Genomic DNA, 26,425 nt, shown 5'->3' with positions numbered 1-26,425 from the left:
GAAAGAATCACTCGCCTGCTCCTCGCCTTTCTGGTCAGGTATCCTAGCTCTGTTTGGCAATCTTCCAGTGACCAGCTTGTTTAAAGGGTAAAGGGAGCTGAACCCGGACATACCCTTATTTTCACCCCGGCAGCCCCCTTAAGCTAGCATCGGAGCATCTCATGCACCGATGTGCTCCCTTGCCCTGCACTACATTGCGCAGGGCAAGGGCTCTTTTGTTTTCAATAACACACTGCCGGGCAGAAACTTCCACCCGGCAGTGTGTTCAGTGATGTCACCGGATCTGATGGGCGGGCTTTAGCGCTGTCCTAGCCATTTTATTGGCCAGGGCAGCACTAAATCCCGCCCATCAGTGTCGGTGACTTCACCGGGGTTCCTGGCAGCCCCATGAAAAGCCCCGGTACGTCCCCGGATCTCCAAAAAAATGCCTTTGAGCATGAACTGCTCCGATGCTCCTGTCAGGGGGGCTGCCGGGGTGAAAATGAAGGGATGTCCGGGTTCAGCTCTGAACCCGGACAACCCCTTTAAGGCTACTTTCACACTGGCGTTTTGGCTTTCCGTTTGTGAGATCCATTCAGGGATCTCACAAGTGGTCCAAAACGGATCAGTTTTGCCCTAATGCATTCTGAATGACCCGCTCAGAATGCATCAGTTTGCCTCTGATCAGTCACCATTCTGCTCTGGAGGCGGACACCAAAACGCTGCTTGCAGCGTTTTGGTGTCCATCTGACGAGACTGAGCCAAACGGATCCGTTCTGACACACAATGTAAGTCAATGGGGACGGCACAATCTGGCACAATAGAAAACGGATCAGTCCTCCATTGACTTTCAATGGTGTTCAAGACGGATCCGTCTTGGCTATGTTACAGATAATACAAACAGATCCGTTCTGAACGGATGCAGACGGTTGTATTATCTGAACGGATCCGTCTGTGCAGATCCATGATGGATCTGCAACAAACGCAAGTGTGAAAGTAGCCTAAGTCTGGATGGGGTACAGATGGGGCCATGTGTGCCTCTTCAGCCAATGATTGGCCTCAGTGGTGACGTGTCACATGACCCAGCAGTTATGTGCGGCTTGGCGACATGCTAACACTGAGGCCAGACACTGTAGTGGTCTAAGTAACCCTGTCCATTCCCCGGCTGGAAGAAAACTACTACGGGACTAGCTGTATGGAGCCAGGGCACTGGACTGGACTTGTAGGGAGCATGTGGGTATGCTAGGGGGCCTAATTTAAAAGGGACGACATTCTGGAAAACCCCTAAGCTTCGAACAAAGATGTCTTGGCTTGCACAGGAGGTTACATCATTGTGCATGAAACCTCTCTTGGTCTTCAGTCAATGCCCACTGCAGTCACTTAATGAAAAGTCATAATGGACACAACAGAATCTAAACCAGGGACGCACAACCTTCTGCTTGGTCAGGGGGCTGCAAAAATAGAAAACATTTTTGATTAGCGCTCGTTTACACTGGCCTATCACACAGGCCAATGCTACCACAGTTGTTCCTCCCTCATTTAGTTCTAATGATTATCGACAAGACATGCCTGATTACACAGGGAGATGTGCTGACATTACGGGCTCATGCACAAGAATGTGCTGTGTTTTGCAGTCTGCAAATTGCTGATCCGCAAAACACGGATGCCGTCTGTGTGCCTTCCGCAATTTGCGGAACTGAACAGGCCACCCATTATAAAAATGGCTATTCTTGTCCAAAACAGACTTCTTTTGTGGCCCCATTGAAGTGAATCCGTTCGCATCCAAGCCGCAAAAAATGCAGCTCGGATGAGGAACCAAACCCAGTTTGTGTGAATGTGCCCTAATTGTACAGTTTTCATTCTGATGTAATATGCAAATCAGCCGACAAACAAGTGATTGCTCGTTTATCAGCTGATCGGAGGAGCAATTATACAGGCCACTTATCAGTAATGAGTGTTCCTATAGATGATTGTTCCCAGTAATTGGTCTGAAAATCGTGCAGAAGCTTAAGTAGTAAAAGTTCCTTCCATCCTGCCTCAAAATAATCATAAATGAGTGCTTTCCTTCAGAGGACCGTGCTCATTGCTCCCACAGCTACAGGTTATAGCTGCGTGATCTACAATAACCAGTAAGCACTAGAGTTGTTGCAATACCAAATTTTTGATTCGATTTCAATACCATAAAAAAGTATTGCGATACTCGATACCACGTTAAAAAAGCAACGTGGACTCCGCATTTAAAAAAATGGTGAATCGCAGTTTTTATTCATTTTTTTCTGTTCCGGCGTTCACTACATAGATTTTTTTTTTATATTTTAATAGTTTGGACTTTCCTGACATGGCGATATGTTTATTTATTTATTGTTTATATATTTTATATGTGAAATTGGGAAAGGGGGTGATTTATACTTAATATTTTGGTGTTTTTTTTATTTATTTTTACACTTTTTATTTAATAACTCTTTCCCCCCTTAGGGGCCAGAACATGGGATCTTTTAATCCCTTGTCCTATTCACTAAAAGCCTAAAGCTCTATCAGGGTAAATAGGACCTCACACTCTCCCTGCTGCCCTGTGCATAGTACACACAGCAGCAGGGAGATTACCATGGCAGCCCGGGCTTCAGTAGCGTCCTGGCTGCCATGGTAACCGATAAGAGCCCCAGGATTACATTGCTGGGGCTCCGATCAGAAGCTGCCACTGCCACCAATGAGAAGTAGGTGCACTGCGCCACCAATGATAACTAACCCTTAATACAGGAAGCGGGTACTGGCAGCAGATCAGGGGTTAACTGCCGCTGATCGCAGCTCCCTGTCAGAGGCAGGGTGCCGGCTATGTGATTCTGCTGCCGGCACCTGCCTCCTGTATTATGTGTTAAAGACAAACTTATATGGGTCCAGACTTTAAGTAGCAGGCTACATAGAGCGGCGCCCAAAGTTGTAACAGCACTTACTATTATTTCTGGGCGCCGCTCCGTTCGCCTGCTGTGACCCATTACTGTCTCCTGCTCGATATGCTAATTACTATCGGAGCAATGGGGAGGAGACATCAGGTTCTCTAGTGAGCGTTCCTTCTCCCTGGATGTAGCGCTGTCCGATCGCAGCGCAGGGAGAAGGAACGCCCAGGAGAGAAGCTGATGTCTTCTCCCATCGCTCCGATAGTAATCAGCAGGAGACAGTAATGGTGCACAGCAGGCGAATGGAGCGGCGCTGCTCTGTGTAGCCTGCTACTTAAAGTCTGAACCCAGGAAAAGTCCTATCATTGGTGGCACAGTGCGCCCGCCCCTTTCTTTCATTGGTGGCAGCAGCACAGGGGGGAGGGAAAGACTGCTTCCTTCTCCCCTGTGCTGCTGAAAGAACATGAGCGCGCCGACAGCAGCGCGCTCATGTTCTATGATACTAGACTGTGCAGCCCAGTATCGAAAAATTGGAAATCCCGGTATTGTATCGATACCAGGACAAAAGTATCGATTGGTTATCGAAATTTCGATACCCGCAACAACCCTAGTAAGCACGTTAACTTACTGGCAGGGAAAGTGTTCATTGGTAAACCCCTTTAATGTCCAGGCCTGAAAAGGCCTATGTACACCTTTGGGGGCAATTTTTTATAATTGCACTTTATTCATTTTAGGCTAAAAATCCTTTTTTTTTTTTATATTGAACCATTCTGTCACAAAGGTTTAACTGTCTTGCTGTGTCAATGGTATCTTCACTTTTACTTTGTGCTGGTCATCTAATAACCCTTATCTCTAAATTACTAAAAAGGTCATAAACACTTATTTAAGCCAGTCTTCTCAGAAAGATAAGAACAGGAGGTGAGAGAGCAGAGGTAAGGAGCCCTCAGCTGACCGAATGGAGTAAAAATTCAAAGCCTGCTCCTACAAAAACTCAAGGCTGCACAGAGAGAGGGTCTACAATTTTTTTTTTTATAAAGAACAATTGAAAAAAATGAATTGGAGCTCAAAATTTGTACAAAGCACTAATTAAAAAAAATAACCTTTAAAAGACCAGATACATATTTTTGATTTTAGCGCATGTGGTGGTTGTAACTTTATCTGTTTAAGTGTCAAAACTTTATTTTCTATAACATGACAGATAAGGCATTTTAATATAATATTTTTAACTTTTAAAATTTTTAGTTTTATCTATGGAAAACTGTGCAAACTTTTCTTAAAATTCATTTTTTCTTTAAAACTATAGCTCTTTGTTCTTTGAATATTCAAATAGACATTATTAAAATTTGTTCCCCATTTTGTGTCGTTTTAATAGGAGAGAATGGCAACGGTTTTGGTTGGTGCAAGAGTTTTTATTTCTTCTCTTTATGTTGATTTTTATCTTTTTATTTTAACTTTTTTTATATATAAAGTTTTGCCACATAATATGTCCCCTGATCAGCTGTGTTTCTGTCCAGCAGGATGAGGGCTGCCAACTGTTTCTCTCTGGTCCTTGCACCCTTGATCTAATCCAAGGATCCTCACAGATAAAAAAAGGCAGCAGAGGGCAATTGGAGCAGATTTTCAAAAGGCGTTAGGCTCCTTTCACATCACGTTTCTCCTTTCCGTTCTCCGGCTCCAATGAGGAGCAGGATAACGGAAAGAACGGATTTGGCAGATAACTGAGACCTAACTGAGCGTAACGGAGCCTAAAGACCCCATAGACTATAATGGGGTCCATTCGGTGTCCGCTCAAAAATCATATTCTGAGCGGACACCGAACGGACCCCATTATAGTCTATGGGGTCTTTAGGCTCAGTTACGCTCCGTTAGGTCTCAGTTATCTGCAGAATCCATCCTTTCCGTTCTCCTGCTCCTCAACGGAGCCGGAGAACGGAAAGGAGAAACGGTGATGTGAAAGGGTCATATAAAATAGGGTTTTCTTATTGTCAGATAAAAATCTTCATCCTGTAAGATACACAATAAATAATTCCTGTAAGATACACAATAAATAATTATATGTAGTTACCTAAATGCTGTTAGCTACAAAAAGTGACAGAAAAATCACTAAATAATAGAACTTTGGCTACCTTTCAGCATGTAAAATTGTTATTTACACAAAGCCAAAGCATTCAGAATTTGAGGCATACTACCTCTGGAAACATTAGAAGAGGGATCCGCAACCTCAGGCACCCCAGATGTTCTGAATGCTCCATTCACTTCTGTGCGAGTTGTGAGAACAGCCGAGTTTGTTTGCATGCTGGGAGTCGTAGTTTCACAGCATCTAAAGTGCTGAAGGTCGCTGATCTCTGCGTTAGGCTACTTTCACACTCCCGTTTTGGCTTTCCGTTTGTGAGATCCGTCATGGGCTCTCACAAGCGGTCCAAAACGGATCAGTTTTGCCCTAATGCAGTCTGAATGTAAAAGGATCTGCTCAGAATGCCTCCGTTCAGTCACCATTCCACTCTGGAGGCGGACACAAAAACAATGCCTGCAGCGTTTTGCTGTCCGCTTGACGAAACTGAGCCAAACGGATCCGTCCTGGTACATAATGTAAGTCAATGGGGACAGATCAGTTTTCTCTGACACAATCTGGCACATTAGAAAACTGATCGGAGCAGTCTTGGCTATGTTACAGATAATACAAACTGATCCGTTCATGACGGATTCATGCGGTTGTATTATTGTAACACATCCGTTTTGGTAGATCCATAACGGATCCGCCAAAACGCAAGTGTGAAAGTAGCCGTAGAACAAGAATATCCAACCTTTTTGTGCCAACACTGATTTACAGTCCTTTAAACACCATCATTTCTAAGAACCTTTGCTCCTATTTTTGAAGCAGTACTCTAATTTCCTACTTCCGGTTTCTGTGTTCTGACAGATTTCTGACTTGCCAACTGCCATGCACTTCATTTAGCAGCACAGTGACCTTGAATGGTCACCACTATGAAGATCTACAGTATGCCCAAACACTGTATGGTCCATGTGTTCTTCCATGGCCAAAACTTGTCTTACTGCTTCTTCAAATGCACCAGTAACATTTGTGTCATCCTTTGCACTTGTTTCTAGGTAGGGGTAGCCCCCATTTTCACTGCACCATGCTTGCGCTTCAGCTGTGCTAACTTCTCTTTCATTCTTGTCAAGTTTGTTGCCTAAAACAACAAAAGGAAAATGTTCAGGTTCTTTAACATCTGCATAAAATGTGAATTCCTTTCTCCAGTTACTAAGATTATGAAAACTCTGTCTGTCGTCCACGCTAAATGTAAGTAGACAGCAGTCAGCTCCTCTGTAGAAGGGAGTGCGAAGACTCTTAAAGCGTTCTTGACCAGCTGTGTCCCATATCTGCAGAGTCACCAACCGGCCATCAACTTCAAGGTCCCGATTAAGAAACTCAACTCCAATTGTGTGAAATGCTTGAGAGTCAAACTTGTTAGTTACATATCGATTCATAAGGGAGCTTTTTCCAACGCCACCATCCCCCAATAATATGACTTTGAGCAGTAAAGATTTTCCACTCATTTCTGCAGAATTTGAAGATGTCCTATATCTCGCTGATAGATTTTGTCAACATAATTCTTCAGAAAACACGGTGATCATCTAAGAGAAAACGACAATGAAATAAAGTTGCAAACAGTCATGGTAAACCATTAAGTGAACTGTGTGTGCAGCAACATGGCAATGTTAACACATTACACAATTTAAATATGAGAAACAAAATCAAACACCCATGTACAACAGTAATTGCCCTTAATTCGTAACCACCATCAGAAAACTTTCTTCATAAGCTAAACTGTCCACAGCACTAGTTTTTTCTTTCAACTTAAAGGGATTTTCTGAGACTTTACAACTGATGAACTATCATCAGGATTCTCACAGCTTTTCCGAGGCCAGTGATGTCATGTGGCCTAACAGCAACTTCTATGGGGCTGAGCTGCGATACCAAGCATAGCCTCTATAAAATGTACGGCGCTTCGTGAGCACGGAGAAGGCTGTGGCTGGTGCCCCGGGTATCGGATCCCCATGGATCATATACAGGTGACCTATCCAGAGGATAAGTCATCAGTTAGAAAATCTTGGAAAACCCTTAAAAGGGTTATCCGGTAATTTATACTGATAACCTATCATCTGGACTCCCGCCAATGTGATAAGGATGACCTATCATGAGGATAGATCATTATCTTTTCCAGAATAACCCCTTTAAAGTATGGCCTATTCCAGGTATATTTCACTTTAACAGGAAAAACTATTGACAAGTGTGTAGCTACTCCAGCATATACCATTCTGCACTTACACTTTCTATTTATTAACAGAACAACCACCATGAAGACATAACCATCCCTCACGTGTAGGCATAAAATATTAAACAAGTGGGACAGGCTGGAGAAGAGAACGCTCTCTCTAAGGTCTCTGGAACGTCTACCACAATAGGGCTTATCCCGTGTCAGGAACCTCCTATTCTACCCTGGTATCCCACTGGCACACAGAGAGAACAATCAACAAGTCACTGTTACCCGTTGTCAGTCAAAACTATAAGTACTTACATGTACAATGGCCAAATGGATAATACTGGACAGAGCATGCGAAAGCATATGTTTCAAAGAAATGGAGAAAATGTCCTGAGTCCCAACGAATTTCCCTGTGGTATTCAACCACAGTTCATTACGGGACATAGAGCATAAACCATACACAATAGCACTTTATGTAGCAGAACATAGACAATATAAAAAGATGTTAAGAATGGCCTAAAGTTAATAGGGCACACTTATCATAGACTGATGTACACCACACCTGGCCATAAATTAGATGCAGCATCCAGCAGTACATGTTCCTTTACAGATATCTACGCTAGCCTGTGACTGCCATAGATTTCAGGGTTTTTTAATGACAGAAAACTGTTGTAAATTATAGGGGCCAGTGGAGAAATACCACTTGTGCAAAACAATTTGGGCAAGTGGTGTTAAAAAACAAAAAACAAAAAACTGCAGTTTGCAACTTTTCATGCCAGTTCTCTGGCATATATTAATGATAAATCTGCCCAAATGACATCATGGAAACACGGCACAATATAATGTTATGATAAAAAGCAAGCACCTCGAACAAATCTAAATGTACTTGGTGCTCCAAGTGCAAAAAGCAATGTACAGTCATGGCCAAAAGTTTTGAGAATTACATAAATATTGGAAATTGGAAAAGTTGCTGCTTAAGTTTTTATAATAGCAATTTGCATATACTCCAGAATGTTATGAAGCGTGATCAGATGAATTGCATAGTCCTTCTTTGCCATGAAAATTAACTTAATCCCTTTCCACTGCATTTCATTGCTGTCATTAAAGGACCTGCTGAGATCATTTCAGTAATCGTTATGTTAAGTCAGGTGAGAATGTTGACGAGCACAAGGCTGGAGATCATTATGTCAGGCTGATTGGGTTAAAATGGCAGACTTGACCTGTTAAAAAGAGGGTGATGCTTGAAATCATTGTTCTTCCATTGTTAACCATGGTGACCTGCAAAGAAACGCGTGCAGCCATCATTGCGTTGCATACTAAGATTGCGCCTCAATCAACAATTTATAGGATCATCAAGAACTTCAAGGAAAGAGGTTCAATTCTTGTTAAGAAGGCTTCAGGGCGTCCAAGAAAGTCCAGCAAGCGCCAGGATCGTCTTCTAAAGAGGATTCAGCTGCGGGATCGGAGTGCCACCAGTGCAGAGCTTGCTCAGAAATGGCAGCAGGCAGGTGTGAGCGCATCTGCACGCACAGTGAGGCGAAGACTTTTGGAAGATGGCCTGGTGTCAAGAAGGGCAGCAAAGAAGCCACTTCTCTCCAAAAAAAACATCAGGGACAGATTGATCTTCTGCAGAAAATATGGTGAATGGACTACTGAGGACTAAGGCAAAGTCATATTCTCCGATGAAGCCTCTTTCCGATTGTTAGGGGCATCAGAAATGCATTGTTCTTCACCAAAATGTTGTTGGATTGTTGGAATAAGTTGCTGTTGGAGGGTGTTTTGGTACCATTCTTTATTCATGGCTGTCTTTTTGGGCAAAATTGTGAGTGAGCCCACACCCTTGGATGAGAAGCAACCCCACACATGAATGGTCTCAGGAAGCTTTACTGTTGGCATGACACAGGACTGATGGTAGTGCTCACCTTTTCTTCTCCGGACAAGCCATTTTTTCCAGCACGACGGAGCACCGTGCCATAAGGCAAAAGTGATAACTAAGTGGCTCGGGGACCAAAACGTTGACATTTTGGGTCCATGGCCTGGAAACTCCCCAGATCTTAATCCCATTGAGAACTTGTGGTCAATCCTCAAGAGGCGGGTGGACAAACAAAAACCCACTAATTCTGACAAACTCCAAGAAGTGATTATGAAAGAATAGGTTGCTATCAGTCAGGAATTGGCCCAGAAGTTGATTGAGAGCATGCCCAGTCGAATTCCAGAGGTCCTGAAAAAGAAGGGCCAACACTGCAAATACTAACTCTTTGCATAAATGTCATGTAATTGTCGATAAAAGCCTTTGAAACGTATGAAGTGCGTGGAATTATATTTCACTACATCACAGAAACAACTGAAACAAAGATCTAAAAGCAGTTTAGCAGCAAACTTTGTGAAAACTAATATTTGTGTCATTCTCAAAACTTTTGGCCACGACTGTATATTAGAAAACCACAGCCCACATGAATAGAGCACACCAAGTTCAAAATCCTTACAAAATACTATAATTTTATTAATGTCATCCAAGACAAAAATAAACAAGTTAAAAACACTTAAAGGCTATGTACAGCTTTGGGAGCAATTTTTTTTTATTATTGCATTGTACTCATTTTGAGCTAAAAATCTTTTTTAAGCTTTTTTCTGTACATAGCTAAGATGCTCTAGAACAGGCATGGTCAACTTGCAGCTCTCCAGCCTTGTAAAACTACAACTCCCACTCTGCCCTGCTGTAAGCTGATAGCTATAGGTAGTATGGGCATGCTGGGAGCTGTAGTTTTGCAACAGCTTGAGAGCCTCAAGTTGGCCATGCCTGCTCTAGAAGCAGCCTGTGGATTTTCTCTCTTTTCTGTCAGTTGGGAAGCTGACGGGCTCCTTATCTCTGCTCTCTGACATTATAAACGCTAATTATACCTCAGTTCTTATCTTACTGATAAGAATGTGGCTTAAATAAGTGTCTTAGTATGATGTCTTAGTAAATTAGAGATAAGGGTTATTAGATGACCCGCACAATGTAAAAGTAAAAAGTACCACATAATTAGACAAACAGTTATCCCCTTGTAACAGAACTAGGGCTGCAACGATTAATCGATGTAATCGATTATATTCGATAACTGGATTCGTTGTCGACTAATCCAGTTATCGAATAATCGCCGATTCGTTGCTATGCGGGCGGGCGGTCGCTGCATCTTTATTTTACCTTTTTACAATGACGCTCCTGTAACAGCCAGGCAGAGCGGACGGCGGCGTAACGTCACTCACTCACGTGACACGCCTGCTCCGCCTCCTTCATTCATGAAGTGGGCGGAGCAGGTGCGTCACGTGAGTGAGTGACGTTACGCCGCCGTCCGCTATGCCTGGCTGTTACAGGATCGTCATTGTAAAAAGGTAAAATAAAGATGCAGTGATTAGTCCGACTTATAAGCATCGGGGCCGGGGCTGTTATGGGGAGGGGGGAGGATCTGTCTATGGCACTGCTATGGGGAGGGGGGTCTGTGTATAGCACTGCTATGGGGAGGGGGGAGGATCTGTCGATGGCACTGCTATGGGGAGGGGGGTCTGTGTATAGCACTGCTATAGGGAGGAGGGGGGGGGGGTCTGTGTATGGCACTGCTATGGGAAGGGGGATCTGTGCACTGTTATGAGGAAAGGGATCTGTGCACTGTTATGCCCATAACAGTGCACATATCCCCCTCTCCATAACTGCGCCGCCCACAGATCCCCCTCTCCATAACTGCGCGGCCCACAGATCCCCCTCTCCATAACTGCGCCACCCACAGATCCCCCTCTCCATAACTGCGCCGCCCACAGATCCCCCTCTCCATAACTGCGCCACCCACAGATCCCCCTCTCCATAACTACGCCGTCCACAGATCCCCCTCTCCATAACTACGCCGTCCACAGATCCCCCTCTCCATAACTACGCCGTCCACAGATCCCCCTCTCCATAACTACGCCGTCCACAGATCCCCCTCTCCATAACTGCGCCGTCCACAGATCCCCCTCTCCATAACTGCGCCGTCCACAGATCCCCCATAATAGTGTCGTCCACAGATCCCCCATAATAGTGTCGTCCACAGATCCCCCATAATAGTGTCGTCCACAGATCCCCCATAAGTGTCGTCCACAGATCCCCCATAAGTGTCGTCCACAGATCCCCCATAATAGTGTCGTCCACAGATCCCCCATAATAGTGTCGTCCACAGATCCCCCATAATAGTGTCGTCCACAGATCCCCCACAATAGTGTCGTCCACAGATCCCCCATAATAGTGTCGTCCACAGATCCCCCATAATAGTGTCGTCCACAGATCCCCCATAATAGTGTCGTCCACAATTTGTTTTAATATGGCCTTTGAACATAATTTTTCAAGTAAGATCATATAAACCTCTCTGTTTTGTAATTTTGTCGTTTTTCCCGATTAATCGTAGAAATTAATCGGCAACTAATCGATTATTCAAATAATCGTTAGCTGCAGCCCTAAACAGAACGGCTCAATATTTTTAATAAAGACCAATTGAAAAAAATATTTTAGCATAAAATGAGTAAAATGCAATCATAAAAAAAAATTGCCCCCCGAAGGTGTAAATAGCCTTTAAAGGGAGCCTGTCACCAAGTTTATGCTGCCCTCACTCAGAACAGCATAAAGTAGTGACAGACGAGCTGATTTCAGCGGTGTGTCACTGATAAGCTAAAAGTAAATGGTTGTCAAGAACCACCATTAAAACTATTGCAGGTCTTGAAAAGAGTCAAATCTACCTGAGAAGAGCCGACTTATTCATAAGCTCCTGCTCTCCCCACCCATCTGCTGATGATTTACAGTTTTCTTCTAGGGAGAAAAGTAATGAGAAGACTGTCAATGATCATAAGATGGGCAGAGAGCAGAAACGTACGGATAATTGACTCTTCATAGGTAGAATTGACTCTTTTCAAGGCCTTGGCTGCAATGATGCTGGTTCTCGACAACCACTTACTTTTAACTCATGAGTCACACACCATTGAAATCAGCACATTTGTCATTCATTACTTTATGCCGTCTTTGGCGAGTTTAACATAAAATTGACGAAAGGCTCCATTTAAAATACACAGAATTCTCGAGGAGCATCAATTCATATATAATGACTCTGAAGACCACATCCCAAACCTCTGATAAGGTAAAAACCAATGTGAAGCTATAGAATAAGTGTAAGCACAAATAATTAAAAACAACCTCACATAAAGAGTGCTGTGGAAGAGTCCCCATGCATATGCCGCTAGCACAGCTTCATCAGGGGTTCACCCGGTACAATAAAAGGCGATAACTGCACACACAAAGCATACACAATATCATTTACTGTATCAAACACAGATAACATAAAAGAATGTTAAGAGTGGTCAGTTATGCATCCTGGCTTTTATTTATATTCCCTCACCCTTCTCTCTTGAAATACTTAATTAGGTTAACTTCATTGATCATTGGCCTGAGTGTCCCTCACTAGTCAATGGAGATTTTGTGTTATAAACCCAGGGACTGATAGGATTTCAATGGGGCTGACAACCAGACTCCTGTACAAGGGTCCCCCATTGGCTAGATTCTGTCAGGAATCTGGCTTTGTTGATGTATGGGGCCTTGTAGGGAGGTATCAATGGCAGACAATAAACATAGGGTAAAACCCCCCTTTAGATTAAACCCCCACTGGATCTCATAAAATGATGGAACAGGAGATTGTCAGATTCTGGGATATTAATTATAAGTCAGCAAAAACCCAGATGGTATGGGATGCATTTAAGGCCTTTATTAGGGGGCTATTTGTTAGTAATATCTCTAATTTAAGAAAGGGGTATGGTACAAAAGAAAGGAATTTAAAAGATGCAGCGGCAGGTGCCATGATGGAATTCTCCAGAAATAAAACAGAAGAAAACCGGGAAATTATGGAGAATGCCAGTCAGGAATACTCCAACTTCGTCCTGGATAAGGCCCAGCAGAGACGTTTTTTTAGGGGACAAAGATATTTTGCTGAATCAAGCGGCCCAGGGAAATTTCTAGCTAGTGTGATCTCGAATCAGGATAAAAAAATAAATAAAAAAAAATACAAAGTATTCGTTTATCTGAAGGGATAATTGAAGATCAAGAGTATATAAAAGGAACCTTTGTTAGATGAAATGATTGATGTCTATTTGGACTACATCTCTTTACCGGTCCTCACGGACACCCAAAGACAATCTTTTGATCTTTCCCTGTATGAGTTAGAGGCAGCATTAAAAGCATGCTCGGGAAACTCCTCCCCTGGTTCAGATGGATTCCCATATGAATTCTATCGTAAATATAGGGTGGTTGTTCTCCCTTGTCTATTGAGGGTGTTTACTGAATCATTGGATGATGGTACCCTTCCGGAATCAATGTCAGAAGCTGTGATAATATTAATAATAAGAAATAAATGCAAGGACCCCTGGATATGGAGTCATATAGGCAGATTTCATTATTAAATATGGATGTGAAGCTTTTCGCCAGGGTCCTGGCAATCAGGTTTGCTAAGGTTATTACATGAATTATACATCCTGATGGCTTTATTCCCAATAAGGGCACACACTATAATCTCAATCGCTTGTTTGCCAATCTGCAATCTTCTTGGCGGGCTTCTTGCTCCATCCTGTCTCTTGATGCCTCTAAGGCCTTTGACAGGGTGGAGTGGAGATTCCTCTGGAAGGTTTTAGAAAAAAAAAAAAAGGGATTTGGTGCTAGGTTTATATATATATGATTACGCTAGAGGTGCCAGTCAAGGGATCCCTCTCTCCCCAATACTGTTTGATATTTATATTAAGCCTCTTGCAGCTAGGGTGAGATAATATTCTGGGATTTAATGGTTTGGGACATTAGTAAAGAGGACCGCATTTCGCTATATGCAGATGGTGCGTTATTCTTCATACATAATACTAATGTTACACTCCCAAGAGTTATATTAACTGGTCATATGCCTTAGATAGATATGCCTGAAGATAGATTTGAACTTCCCAGTAAAGGGCCCCTGAGTATGCTGAAGATCTCTGACTCCTTTGGCTATTTGGGTATGATGATTTCCCTCAAGACTGAAGACTTTTAATTTAAACCCTTTGATAAGTAAACTGAGGTCTAAAATTGCAAAATTGCAATATGGCTTAGACTTCCTCTATCTAGAGCCGATAGAATATCCCTAGTTAAGATGGTGATTTTTACCCCAGGTCCTTTATATTCTCAGGAATTCCCCAATATGGATTGAGGATACATTTTTTAAATTAATTAAGGGAATTATTAATGATCTTCTTTGGGGAAGAAAGCATGTAAGACTTAAAGTGGAACATCTTTATAAGCCGATAGAAAAAGAGAGAATTGAACCTACCTTATTTCAAGGGTAATTTTGTATTGGCTCAGTTATGGCTATATTTCCAATGGAAGAAAAGCCCACTGTGTAGGAATTTGGTAAGTGGATCTCGTTATGATAACATGTTTACTTTATTGGAATGAGTGGCAGGATTATGGTGAGACAAGGAAACTGTTCAGTAAGTCCTGGTGCACTATTAGAGGATGGCTGGGAATAAAGGGATCCTTATTTTGTACACCCCTTTGGCACAATTATCATTTACAGGTTTTAGATTAATTAGTAGGGGATCAGTACAGGCAAAAAAAAATATTTTTTATGCTGCACAAGTGGTGAGGAAAGGAGATATATTTTCCTTATTGTAGTTGGAGAAAAAAGAAAATATGTCTAATGTATCATGGTTTAGGTACTTTCAGCTTCATTCGGCACCTTCCAGTCTTATAGAAAAATCTTTGCTAGATATAGAGACTTCTACATTCTTAAATGTATAATGGGGGATCTAGGTCACAATGTTCGGATTGCTCAACTTTATAGATTATTAGTTAAAGCACTATTTAATAATATTAGTTCTCACGGTCAAAAAGCTTGGGGAACTGAATGTCCAACGATACAACTAGATGAATTGGAAAATGTATTGTCTAATTTAAGATTAGCGTCTCGCAACTTTAACCAGATCTTGGTTCAATTTAATATTTTACATAGAATATATGTCAAGCCATTATGTGGTTGAGTAGCCAGATGTGGTTTGAGAAATAGATCTAATTGTCCACTGTGTGATTCATTTGGGGCTGATTTTTTGCACATGTTCTAGCTTTGTATAGAATTAAAAGAGTATTGGGGAGCAATTGACATGGGTATTACCAAAAAATTGAAAGTAGTGATCCCTTTTAAGCCTGAATGTTGGATACTGGGGGATCTCTCTAAAGTAAACTGCCATAAAGATAATGTTAAGTAATGTTTCTGGCAAGACTCCTGATCACACGGGTCTGGTTTTCACGGAATATACCAAATTTAACTACATGGTTAAACTTGGTGAATAAGATTAAGAGATATGAGAAGGTTCTTTATAAACAGTGAAATATAGAGGCTAAATGGACTAGGATATGGGGTGTGTGGAAATGTTAGTCTTCGTCGTCTTGACGCCTCGCTAGAGACACGCATCGCAAAAGAGAGGGTGGGTAAGGAGGGTATTACGGGTAGGGGTAAAAAGAAAGAAAAGTAATAATGATGTTGAAGATGTATGGAAAATAATTGTTTGATTCTCAATAAAATGTATACAAAAAAACAAAACAGGCACAATATAATAAGATACCTGCACAGACACCAGAAAATGGTCCAATCACCCCCAGTAGTAATCCACTAGATTACAATAGCTAAAAGGGCTGGTAAACGGCTAAGTGGAGCAATAGTATATACTATGTTCCTGCCAATAGATCATACATACATTTTTGACAGGATATACTGTACTAAAAAGGATGAAGATAGGGAATTAATAATATCAATTTGTAGAGCTATAGAGAGGGGTATAATCAGTGTTCTGTATTTGTTAGAGATAGAATGAACACATTTAGCATAAACAGGCATATTCTTCGCAGACAGGGCATAAATAGGTTATATGTGTAGTTTATACTGGAATGAATACAAATTCCTCATATACCGGTGTATACTGAACTCCCTGTGCCTCTTATACATGGAACAAACGGGATGTACTGTGTATGTAGGTTATACCGGAATGAACACACATACTGGTGTATACTGAACTCCCTGTGCCTCTTATACATGGAACGAACGAGATGTACTATGTATGAAGGTTATACCGGAATGAACACACATACTGGTGTATACTGAATTGCCTGTGCGTCTTACACATGGAATAAACAGGATATACTGCATATGTAGGTTATACTGTAATAACACATTACACATATACAGGTGTATACTAAATTGCCTGTGCTTCCTAGACAGGGAATGAATATGATAAGTGTAATTTCTAGTGGAATGAACATAAACAGTTAGTTTTCCACATATAGGGGTTTACTGAATTCCCTGTGCATCTTAGACTACTTTCACATCAGCGTTTTGGCATTCCGTGACCAGACACAAAACCGATGCAAGCTGGAACTGTTTTGGTCCGGTTTTGAGAGCCTCTGCTGGATCTGAAAACCGGAAACCAAAGTGCAGATGTAGCATTAGATGGAGAATGAACAGTATATACGTGCAGTTTATAAACACACTCCGTAGAAGTAGATTCATTTTGTATTCCGTGTGCTTCTAGTACAAGGATGAACAGAGTGTCTGTGCAGTTTATGGTGGACTGCTTTTTTGATATAGTGTAAAAAGTATTTATAGTGTAGTTTATGTAGACTATTAGTATAATATTTCTGTAGCTTAAAGGGGTTTTCCGAACATACCTCTATTTTCACCCAGGCAGCCCCTCCGACTTGAGCATCGGAGCAGTTCATGCTCCGATACTCTGCTTTGCCCTGCACTAAAGGCATTTTCATGATTTCCGGTGATGTACCGGGCTCTCCATGGGGCTGCCAGGAAGCCCGGTGACGTCGTCGGCACTGATGGCAGTCTTTAGCGCTGCCCTAGCCAGTAAAACGGCCCAGCATTGTGTTATTGTAAACAAAAGAGCCCGTGCTCTGCGCGATCTAGCGCAAGACAAGGGAGCGCATCGGAGCATGAGATGCTCCGATGCCAACATCAGGGGGGCTGCCTGGGTAAAAATATGGGTATGTCCGGGTTCAGCTTTGAACCCGGACAACCGTTTTAAAGGGGTTTCCCAAGTTTTATTGACCGATGATCTATCCTCTGAATAGGTCATCGGTATCTGATTAGTGGGGGTCAAACCAGAGATTGCAATAACGCCTGTTCAGGCCACTTTACTCCCTAAAATAGTCTAATGCTTAGCAATACAGGTTAGCCCTTTCCCTGTCATTCATGAGCACAGGGCGTGCTGTGAACGGCACAGGCAGCGCAGCGATGCCTGAAATAACCAGCTCCATACAGCAAGAGCACGATCTTCATGGGGTGGCGCCTGGCAGGGTAAGAGGCCTCCTGGTGGGCAGTGGGATCTAGTTTTTGAAACATTTTATATGTTATAGGGACATATAAAAAGCTTTGATCAGCAGGCGTCCCAGCACCGAGACTCCCGCTGACCTCTAGAACGAGGAGTCAGAAACGCTCAGCCACGTGCTGCTTCTCCTCACTGCTGGGTGTGATACTGAAGATGTCTCATTGACTTTCTATTGAGACCGTTCTCATTATTGAGCTCAGAATCAAGGAGAAGCAGCGCTCGGCTGAGCGCCTCTGACTTCTTGTTCTAGAGATCAATCATCTCTTTTGATATGTGTTTATGACACATCAAAAATAAAAATAAAAGTGTAGTTACCCTTTAATGTTGGTCAGGGTGCCTGACTGGGGTGGGGTCTGGAGTGAATACAGGCAGGCTATTATAGCCAAGTAATGAAATACAGGGAAGATACACTGTACATTGGACGGTACGCTATCACTTGGCTATAATAGCCTGCTGTGCAGTCACTCCAGACCTCTCCCAGCAGCTTAGGCTACTTTCACATCACCATTGTTTATTCAAGTTTTGACATCTGGCACAGGATCTCAAAAGTTAAAGCGAACCTTTCACCTGCATTTCACTTAATAAACTATCAAAAGTACCTTATAGATCATCCTCATTATGTTATCATACAGTCTTGTCCCGCTTTTCTGCCATGTATATGCATGAAAAACATCACCTTATAAAGTACTCTTCTCCAGCTCCACAAGTCACGATAGAAGTCAAGGAGGCAGCCCTTCCCTCACTCCAGGCTGTAACTCCCCTGCCCTAACCCCGACTCTATGCAGTCTATGCCTGTACAAGTCGCCGGGACCGCATGCGCCGTCGGCCTCAGTAGCAGCGTGATCCTGTCTATCGCGCGGACTCAAGCGGGACAAGACTGTATGATAACACAATGAGGATGATCTATAAGGTACTTTTGATAGTTTATTAAGTAAAGTGCAGGTGAAAGGTTTGCTTTAAAAGGAACCTGTCACAGGGATTTTGGGTATAGAGCTGAGGACATGGGTTGCTAGATGGCCACTAGCGCTTCCGCAATACCCAGTCCCCATAGCTCTGTGTGCTTTTATTGTGTAAAAAAAACGATTTGATATATATAAAATGTGTCACCTTACATCACAAAATGTGCAACACGAAGTGATCAAAAAGGTGTATGTCCCCAAAAATAAAATTTAAAAAATGGTACCAATATGATATGGTCACCTCATTCCACAAAAAAGTGGAATGAGTCCCTGCATAAGAAAATCGCTCAAAAAAAAAAAAAAAAATTATATAGCTCTCAGAACATGGACACATTAAACCATCATTTTTTTGTTTCAAAAATGCTATTATTGTGTTAAAGTGAAATAAATAAATAAAAAGTATACATATTAGGTATCGCCGCGTCCATTACAACCAGCTCTATAAAAATATTACATGATCTCACCCCTCGGGTGAACGCCGTAATAAAAAAATAAAAAGGCCTAAAAAGCCATTTTTGGTCTCCTAACATCACAAAGTGCAAGACCAAGCGATCAAAAAGGCCTATGCCCCCAAAAATAGTACCAATCAAGCTGTCACCTGATCCCGCAAAAAATTAAATATATGGCTCTCAGACTATGGAGACACTAAAACTTGGTTTCCAAAATGCTATTATTCTGTAAAACCTAAATTAATAAGAAAAAGTATACATATTAGGCATCGCCACGTCCGTAACGATCTGCTCTATAAAAATGTCACATGACCTAGCCCCTCAGGTGAACGCTGTAAAAATAAAAACAGTGCTAAAACAACCAATTTTTGGTCACCTTGCCCCATAAAGTGTTATCTTATGTACCCAAAAATAGTAGCAATAAAAACATCAACTCTTCCTGAAAAAAAAATAACGAGCCCCTGCACAAGATCTTTTTTTCAAAAATGGTTTATTATGTAAAACTGAAAGAAACAAAGAAAATAGACATATTTGATATCACTGTGTCCGTAACAACCTGCTCTATAAAAATAGCACATGATCTACCCTGTCAGATGAATGTTGTAAAAAATAAAAACAGTGCCAAAACCTTACCTTGCCTCACAAAAAACGTAATATAGAGCAATTAAAAATCATATGTACCCCAAAATAGTACCAATAAAACTGGAACCTTATCCCCTGGTTTCCAAAATGGGGTCACTTTTGGAAGTTTCTACTGTAAGGGTGCATCAGGGGGGGCTTTAAATGATGGGACATGGCATCTAAAAACCAGTTCAGCAAAATCTGCCAATTTTCTTAAACATTTTAAGAATTGCTTCTAAAATTCTAAGCCTTCTAACATCCTAAAAAAATAAAATGACCTTTAAAAAATGATGCCAACATAAAGTGGACATATGAGGAATGTTAAGGAATAAATATTTTTTGAGGAATCACTTTGTTTTAAAAGCAGAGAAATATAAATTTTGAAAATTGCGAATTTTTCCCAATTTTTTGTAAATTTTGGATTTTTTCATAAATAAAGGTGAAATATATTGCCTCAAATTTATAACTAGCATAAAGTACAATGTGTCACGAGAAAACAATCTCTGAATGGCTTGGATAAGTAACGTAAAAGCGTTCCAAAGATATTACCACATAAAGTGACATATGTCAGATTTGCTAACGTAGGCTTGGTCAGGAAGGGGGCTAATGGCCCCGATGTGAAGTGGTTAATAAAAAACACTTCCGTACCATTTAATACATACAGATGCATCAGTTTAGATATATAAACTGGACTGCAGACTGGACACAAAACTGCAGCTTGCATTCTGATCAGTTTTGTACCCAAAGACAATGAATGGAAAACTGGACCCAAACCAAACTGTTTTGGCCCAGTTTTGAGATCCTCTGTTGGTTCTCAAAACCAGAAACCAAAAACGCAGATGTGAAAGTAGCCTCATTAACCTTATCCTGCAGGGATAGGAGCAGTGTTATTTACATAGGACTGCATGTTGGAAGGGCTGGAGAGAGGGCAGTGATGTTATTGACATGGAACTGGTCTGAATAGAAGGGGGGAGATGTTATTTAGACTAGCAATGGTTTACCTGCATAAATACCGACCTCTATTTACAGGTCCTTCTAAAAAAATTTGCATATTGTGATAAAGTTCATTATTTTCTGTAATGTACTGATAAACATTAGACTTTCATATATTTTAGATTCATTACACACCAACTGAAGTAGTTCAAGCCTTTTATTGTTTTAATTTTGATGATTTTGGCATACAGCTCATGAAAACCCAAAATTCCTATCTCAAAAAATTAGCATATCATGAAAAGGTTCTCTAAACGAGCTATTAACCTAATCATCTGAATCAACTAATTAACTCTAAACACCTGCAAAAGATTCCTGAGGCTTTTAAAAACTCCCAGCCTGGTTCATTACTCAAAACCGCAATCATGGGTAAGACTGCCGACCTGACTGCTGTCCAGAAGGCCATCATTGACACCCTCAAGCAAGAGGGTAAGACACAGAAAGAAATTTCTGAACGAATAGGCTGTTCCCAGAGTGCTGTATCAAGGCACCTCAGTGGGAAGTCTGTGGGAAGGAAAAAGTGTGGCAGAAAACGCTGCACAACGAGAAGAGGTGACCGGACCCTGAGGAAGATTGTGGAGAAGGACCGATTCCAGACCCTGGGGAACCTGCGGAAGCAGTGGACTGAGTCTGGAGTAGAAACATCCAGAGCCACCGTGTACAGGCGTGTGCAGGAAATGGGCTACAGGTGCCGCATTCCCCAGGTCAAGCCACTTTTGAACCAGAAACAGCGGCAGAAGCGCCTGACCTGGGCTACAGAGAAGCAGCACTGGACTGTTGCTCAGTGGTCCAAAGTACTTTTTTCGGATGAAAGCAAATTTTGCATGTCATTCGGAAATCAAGGTGCCAGAGTCTGGAGGAAGACTGGGAAGAGGGAAATGCCAAAATGCCTGAAGTCCAGTGTCAAGTACCCACAGTCAGTGATGGTCTGGGGTGCCATGTCAGCTGCTGGTGTTGGTCCACTGTGTTTTATCAAGGGCAGGGTCAGTGCAGCTCGCTATCAGGAGATTTTGGAGCACTTCATGCTTCCATCTGCTGAAAAGCTTTATGGAGATGAAGATTTCATTTTTCAGCACGACCTGGCACCTGCTCACAGTGCCAAAACCACTGGTAAATGGTTTACTGACCATGGTATTACTGTGCTCAATTGGCCTGCCAACTCTCCTGACCTGAACCCCATAGAGAATCTGTGAGATATTGGGAAGAGAAAGTTGAGAGACGCAAAACCCAACACTCTGGATGAGCTTAAGGCCGCTATCGAAGCATCCTGGGCCTCCATAACACCTCAGCAGTGCCACAGGCTGATTGCCTCCATGCCACGCCGCATTGAAGCAGTCATTTCTGCAAAAGGATTCCCGACCAAGTATTGAGTGCATAACCGAACATAATTATTTGAAGGTTGGCTTTTTTTGTATTAAAAACACTTTTCTTTTATTGGTCGGATGAAATATGCTAATTTTTTTAGATAGGAAATTTGGGTTTTCATGAGCTGTATGCCAAAATCATCAATATTAAAACAATAAAAGGCTTGAACTACTTCAGTTGGTGTGTAATGAATCTAAAATATATGAAAGTCTAATGTTTATCAGTACATTACAGAAAATAATGAACTTTATCACAATATGCTAATTTTTTTAGAAGGACCTGTATTTCTGTTGCTCTGCTCCATAATGAGCAGAACAACTAAAATCATGGAAGTACTGGAACGGGCACATAACGAACAGGAACGGAGCTGAACAGACTCCATTGACCATGATGGGATCTGTTCAGTTTCTGTTCGGGATCCTGTCTTTAAAAGACAAAAAAGTGCTGCAGAGAAGGCTTTTTTGGCTGGTCTCTGACAGAATCTGCAACAGAGGCCCAAACACAGCCTCCAACACAGAGGTGAACAAGCCCTTAACATTATGTAGGCCTATGGATTATTTATTTGAATTACTGCAACTTTCGTACTCTTCCTTGACTAAAAATACTCCCCAAAAATGGTAAGAGGAGTATTTTTGGAAAAAAATGTAGTGCGACCTCTGGGTCCAACCTGTTGAGAAGGCTGCTTGATGTCATGTTCATCAGTCACATGGCCTAGGTGCAGCTCAGCCCCATTGAAGTGAATGGGGCTGGGCGGTGATACCAAGCACAGCTGCTATATAATGTACTTGCACACTGCTGCCTTCTCAAATAGCTGACTGATTGGTGACGGTCTAACACCCAGAACCCCCGCCAATCAGATAATGATGACCAGAGAACAGGTCATTAGTAAAAAATAAAATAAAATTGGAAAACCCCTTTAAACAGGTTGGTTGAGAAATAGTCAGGAATGGAGTTAAAGGGGTATTCCAGTAGGTAAAAGTTATAACTATCAGATCGATGGGGGTCCTACCACTGACACCCCCAGGGATCACAATAACAGGGGCCCCGTACCTCCTGTAGGACCCCAACTGACCCCTGACCAGATGGAGCCTCTTTGGTGCTGTGCCTGGGTGCCTTGCTCTGCATTCACTGTTATGAAACCTGAAAAAATAGGTGAGTGCACTCACTTGGCTACTTTTGGAAGTCTCATAGCAGTGAATCGAGAGCACTTGTGGACCCCATTCTTGAGATAGGTGTGCGGGGCCTTTACCTTTGACATTTGTCGCATATTTTTACAACATGTGCACCCCTTATCATATGTACAGCGCTATGGAATGAATGGCTCTTTAATAATAAATAATAATAATAACATGCGACAACTGTTGAGATGGGAAAAACCCTTTAACCCAATATCTGATAAGTCAAGGACTTTCTACACCAATCTATTGAAACTAGAGAAATATTACAGTAATCCCTAGTTATACATTACGTATATGTTAAAGGCTATGTAATTTTTGGAGGCAATTTGTCAATTGGTCTTTACTAAAAATATTGAGCTTTCTTCAGGATGAGACACTGAAGAAAGCTTTTAACACTCCCTGGCCACAGATAGAGGCTGCTTTCTAGACCCACAAAAAAAGGGTAGAGTACAGGATAAGGTATAAGAGTGATCGGGACTTTTGATAACTCCCATGAGAGGATTTTTTAAATCCTTAGAAGACATTGGGGTATCCTTCGGATCGATATGGACCTTGTTGATGTACTCCCACAAAAAACAGGGATTACCTTTAGGAGGGGGAGATCGATTAGGGATCTTCTAGTACACAGTCTCTATACTACACCCAAAATCGCAGGTACATGGCTTGATAGGAGACCGTTGGGAATGTTCAGGTGCAGTGGATGTATTGCATGTCCGTACATCACTGTATCTAAAGCTTTCAGAAGTGTCTCAACGGGTAGAATCTTTGAAATGAGGGATTTGGGCAATTGTAAGAGTTGTGGAGTGGTCTACTTGATAACGTGTCAATGCCCCATGAATTATGTGGGTAAAACTAAGAGGGAATTGAGGAGGAGGGCGGAAGAGCATCTTGGGGATATCAAACATGGACGAGACAAACCTGTGGCAAACCATGTTCATGAGTTCCATGGTGGGAATGCCAAATCCCTGGGTTTTCAGATCATTGAGATCATCCCACCCTCTCCACGTAAGGGGGATTGGGATAAGAGGATCTTACAGGAGTGCCAGTGGATCTATAGATTAAAAACGTCCAGTCCGGATGGTCTGAATGAACAGCTATCATTAGGCTGTTTTCTATAATCCGAATGCTCTCTTCTTCCTCCTCATCCCCAACCCACTTCGGCACAACTATACTCTCTCTCTTGTTGTGTCATCTTTCTTTATTTTTATCTGTTGCGGTTCCGCTCCTCTTGTTTATCTCCTCCTCCTTCTCCAAACAAAACCAGCTACCAATGTGAATTTTATCTATATAGTTATTCTTGCCATTCTATTAATTATCGGATCGAAAATGATCCAAATATATGTATCATATAGCCACAATTGGGTTACCCTTATTAAGGGTGGTTGCCCTCTAAGTGTCTGAATGCGGTTTAAGAGTTAATGTCCGGTGAATTTGAGGTCTCATTTTTACCCTCCTTGTTATATGTAATATTGTCCAACTCCCACCCCTTTCTGTCCCCCCCCCCCCCCCCCATACCTCTACCCCCTTGTGGCCTCTACCGTCATGTCATAAATAGACCTTGAACACTATTGCATTATAGAGTGTACCCCATGGCCACATAATTGAATATTTAGTAAATTATGAAAGAGGAGCATAGTATAATAATAGCACTGTGACCGGATAGGACTGATTGGCATATCACTCATGTGGTTTGGTAGCATATGGTCATCACTTTAATGTTGCGATTGCAAGACATAATCGATCAGTATCTGTATGTATATTCCAGAGCATGAACTCAATAGGATGGTGTTATTTCCGGTCCGGGAGCAGAGTATCAGCCTATGAATCACTTGGTGGAACGCATATGCGTTCCAGGACTACTTCCGGTGTACGGAGCCTAACTACCTATGCCATTTCCTTGTCTGGTCGCCGGCTCCTAACGTCACTTCCGGCCTGTGGAACACATTTGCGTTCCAAACCGGCGTCCTTATGGAATATCGTGCTACACTATGTTTAAGGTACCTCTGGACACTTATCTTACACTGTCCATTTATAATGGATCAGATGGGGGAATGCGCTCTCTATAGACATAAGTTGGGGCTTTTGTATTGTAGGCATAAGGGATTTGGTAATTGAAGGGGGGGAAGGACTAACTCTAGGTGGAAACTTTATAAGGAGCCAAGTTTGGAACAGACATGGGGACACCGGTCACCTCTAGCCTGCATCTGGACTCGTTTATATAGCTGTTCTGTCACAAAGGGTTAACTGTCTAGCTGTGAGCTTGGTGCTTTTTACTTTCATCTAATAACCCTTATCTCTAATTTACTAAGATGTCATAACACATTTTAAGGGCATATTAGACGGGCAGATTGTCTGCCTGATGATCTCTATTAACGCTTGTTTGTATGAATGCTCGTTAGCGATCATCTTGCAGTGTAATACTGCCGCCGACTGCATGATGAACGAGCAAACTCGTTCATTGGGCAATCTAGATCTTTCAGCAGGTTGAAAGATCAGGATTTGCCAGCAGCAGATCATGCTGTCTAATAAACAATCTGCCACTGGCAAACCACTGTACAGAATGGGGACGAGCGATGGCATCACCGTGGGCTGTTTGAGAAACTGGAGAATCCCTTTAAGCCACATTCTTATTGGTAAGAACTGAGCTATAATGAGTTAAGGAGCCATCCATTGAGCTGGCTGACGGAAAAGAGAAAATGTAGATCCTGCTACTAGAGGAACATAAGGCTGTGCAGAAAATGGGGCTTCATATGGTAAATAAAGACCAATGAAAAAAATGGCAGAAGCAATAATGCAATGCCCCCAAACATGTAACGGAATAAGTTATAGGGGAACTGCCGATGAAGCACTGTCATGGGGGGTCTGAGGCTGGGGGGGGGTCTGAGGCTGCCAATGGAGCTCGAGGGTCTGATGAAATAAAAACGCTTTCTTATTTTCTCTAAATGCCAGGCGCGTGTCCAGAGGATAGTCTACCTGTCTGCAGTTTTATAAATGGCTGATATTATTCATTCTTTTCAGTAAATCCCAAGGTAGAGCACAGTCCAATGCTCGGGTCGTCCACCGGTAAAGGTGCGGGCTGGGCCGCTCTCATCATATGCCATAATGCGCCTCTGTCACCCCGGAGCGCTCTGCCTGTGCTAACGAGGACATACGCACGGCCTGGGTACAATGCCCAGAGACGAGTGGCCACACACAGTAAGCCTAGAAAAGCCGCCCGTTACTTGCGTGCCCGCGCTGGAGGATCCTTCCCGTCGCCACAGGAACCCCGGCACCGGGCTATAGAGGGGCGGGGCTTCTAGCAGCCATCTACAGCAAGGCACGCCC

The 26,425-nt window shown here is 42.4% G+C and overlaps 1 protein-coding gene across 3 annotated transcripts; it reads right to left on the bottom strand.

The window, feature by feature from the left end:
• Positions 1 to 5,477: 5,477 nt before the first annotated feature.
• Positions 5,478 to 26,394, bottom strand: RAB9B (RAB9B, member RAS oncogene family). 3 transcript variants are annotated; one of them, XM_044268326.1, is made up of 2 exons: positions 26,075 to 26,394; positions 5,478 to 6,509 (listed from the first exon to the last, which is right to left on the bottom strand). In XM_044268326.1, exon 2 carries the CDS (start codon positions 6,429 to 6,431, stop codon positions 5,826 to 5,828), a length of 606 nt encoding a protein of 201 aa, XP_044124261.1. In that variant the 5' UTR covers positions 6,432 to 6,509; positions 26,075 to 26,394; the 3' UTR covers positions 5,478 to 5,825. The 3 variants fall into 3 exon arrangements, with proteins under 3 accessions (XP_044124261.1, XP_044124262.1, XP_044124263.1); XM_044268327.1 differs by lacking the exon at positions 26,075 to 26,394 and adding an exon at positions 14,482 to 16,919; XM_044268328.1 differs by lacking the exon at positions 26,075 to 26,394 and adding an exon at positions 12,341 to 14,466.
• Positions 26,395 to 26,425: the final 31 nt, after the last annotated feature.

Source organism: Bufo gargarizans, chromosome 9 (genome assembly GCF_014858855.1).
Source record: "Bufo gargarizans isolate SCDJY-AF-19 chromosome 9, ASM1485885v1, whole genome shotgun sequence".
Lineage (NCBI taxonomy): Eukaryota > Metazoa > Chordata > Amphibia > Anura > Bufonidae > Bufo > Bufo gargarizans.
Note: the sequence above shows the minus strand (reverse complement) of the source record. Positions and strands in the feature narration are given on the sequence as shown.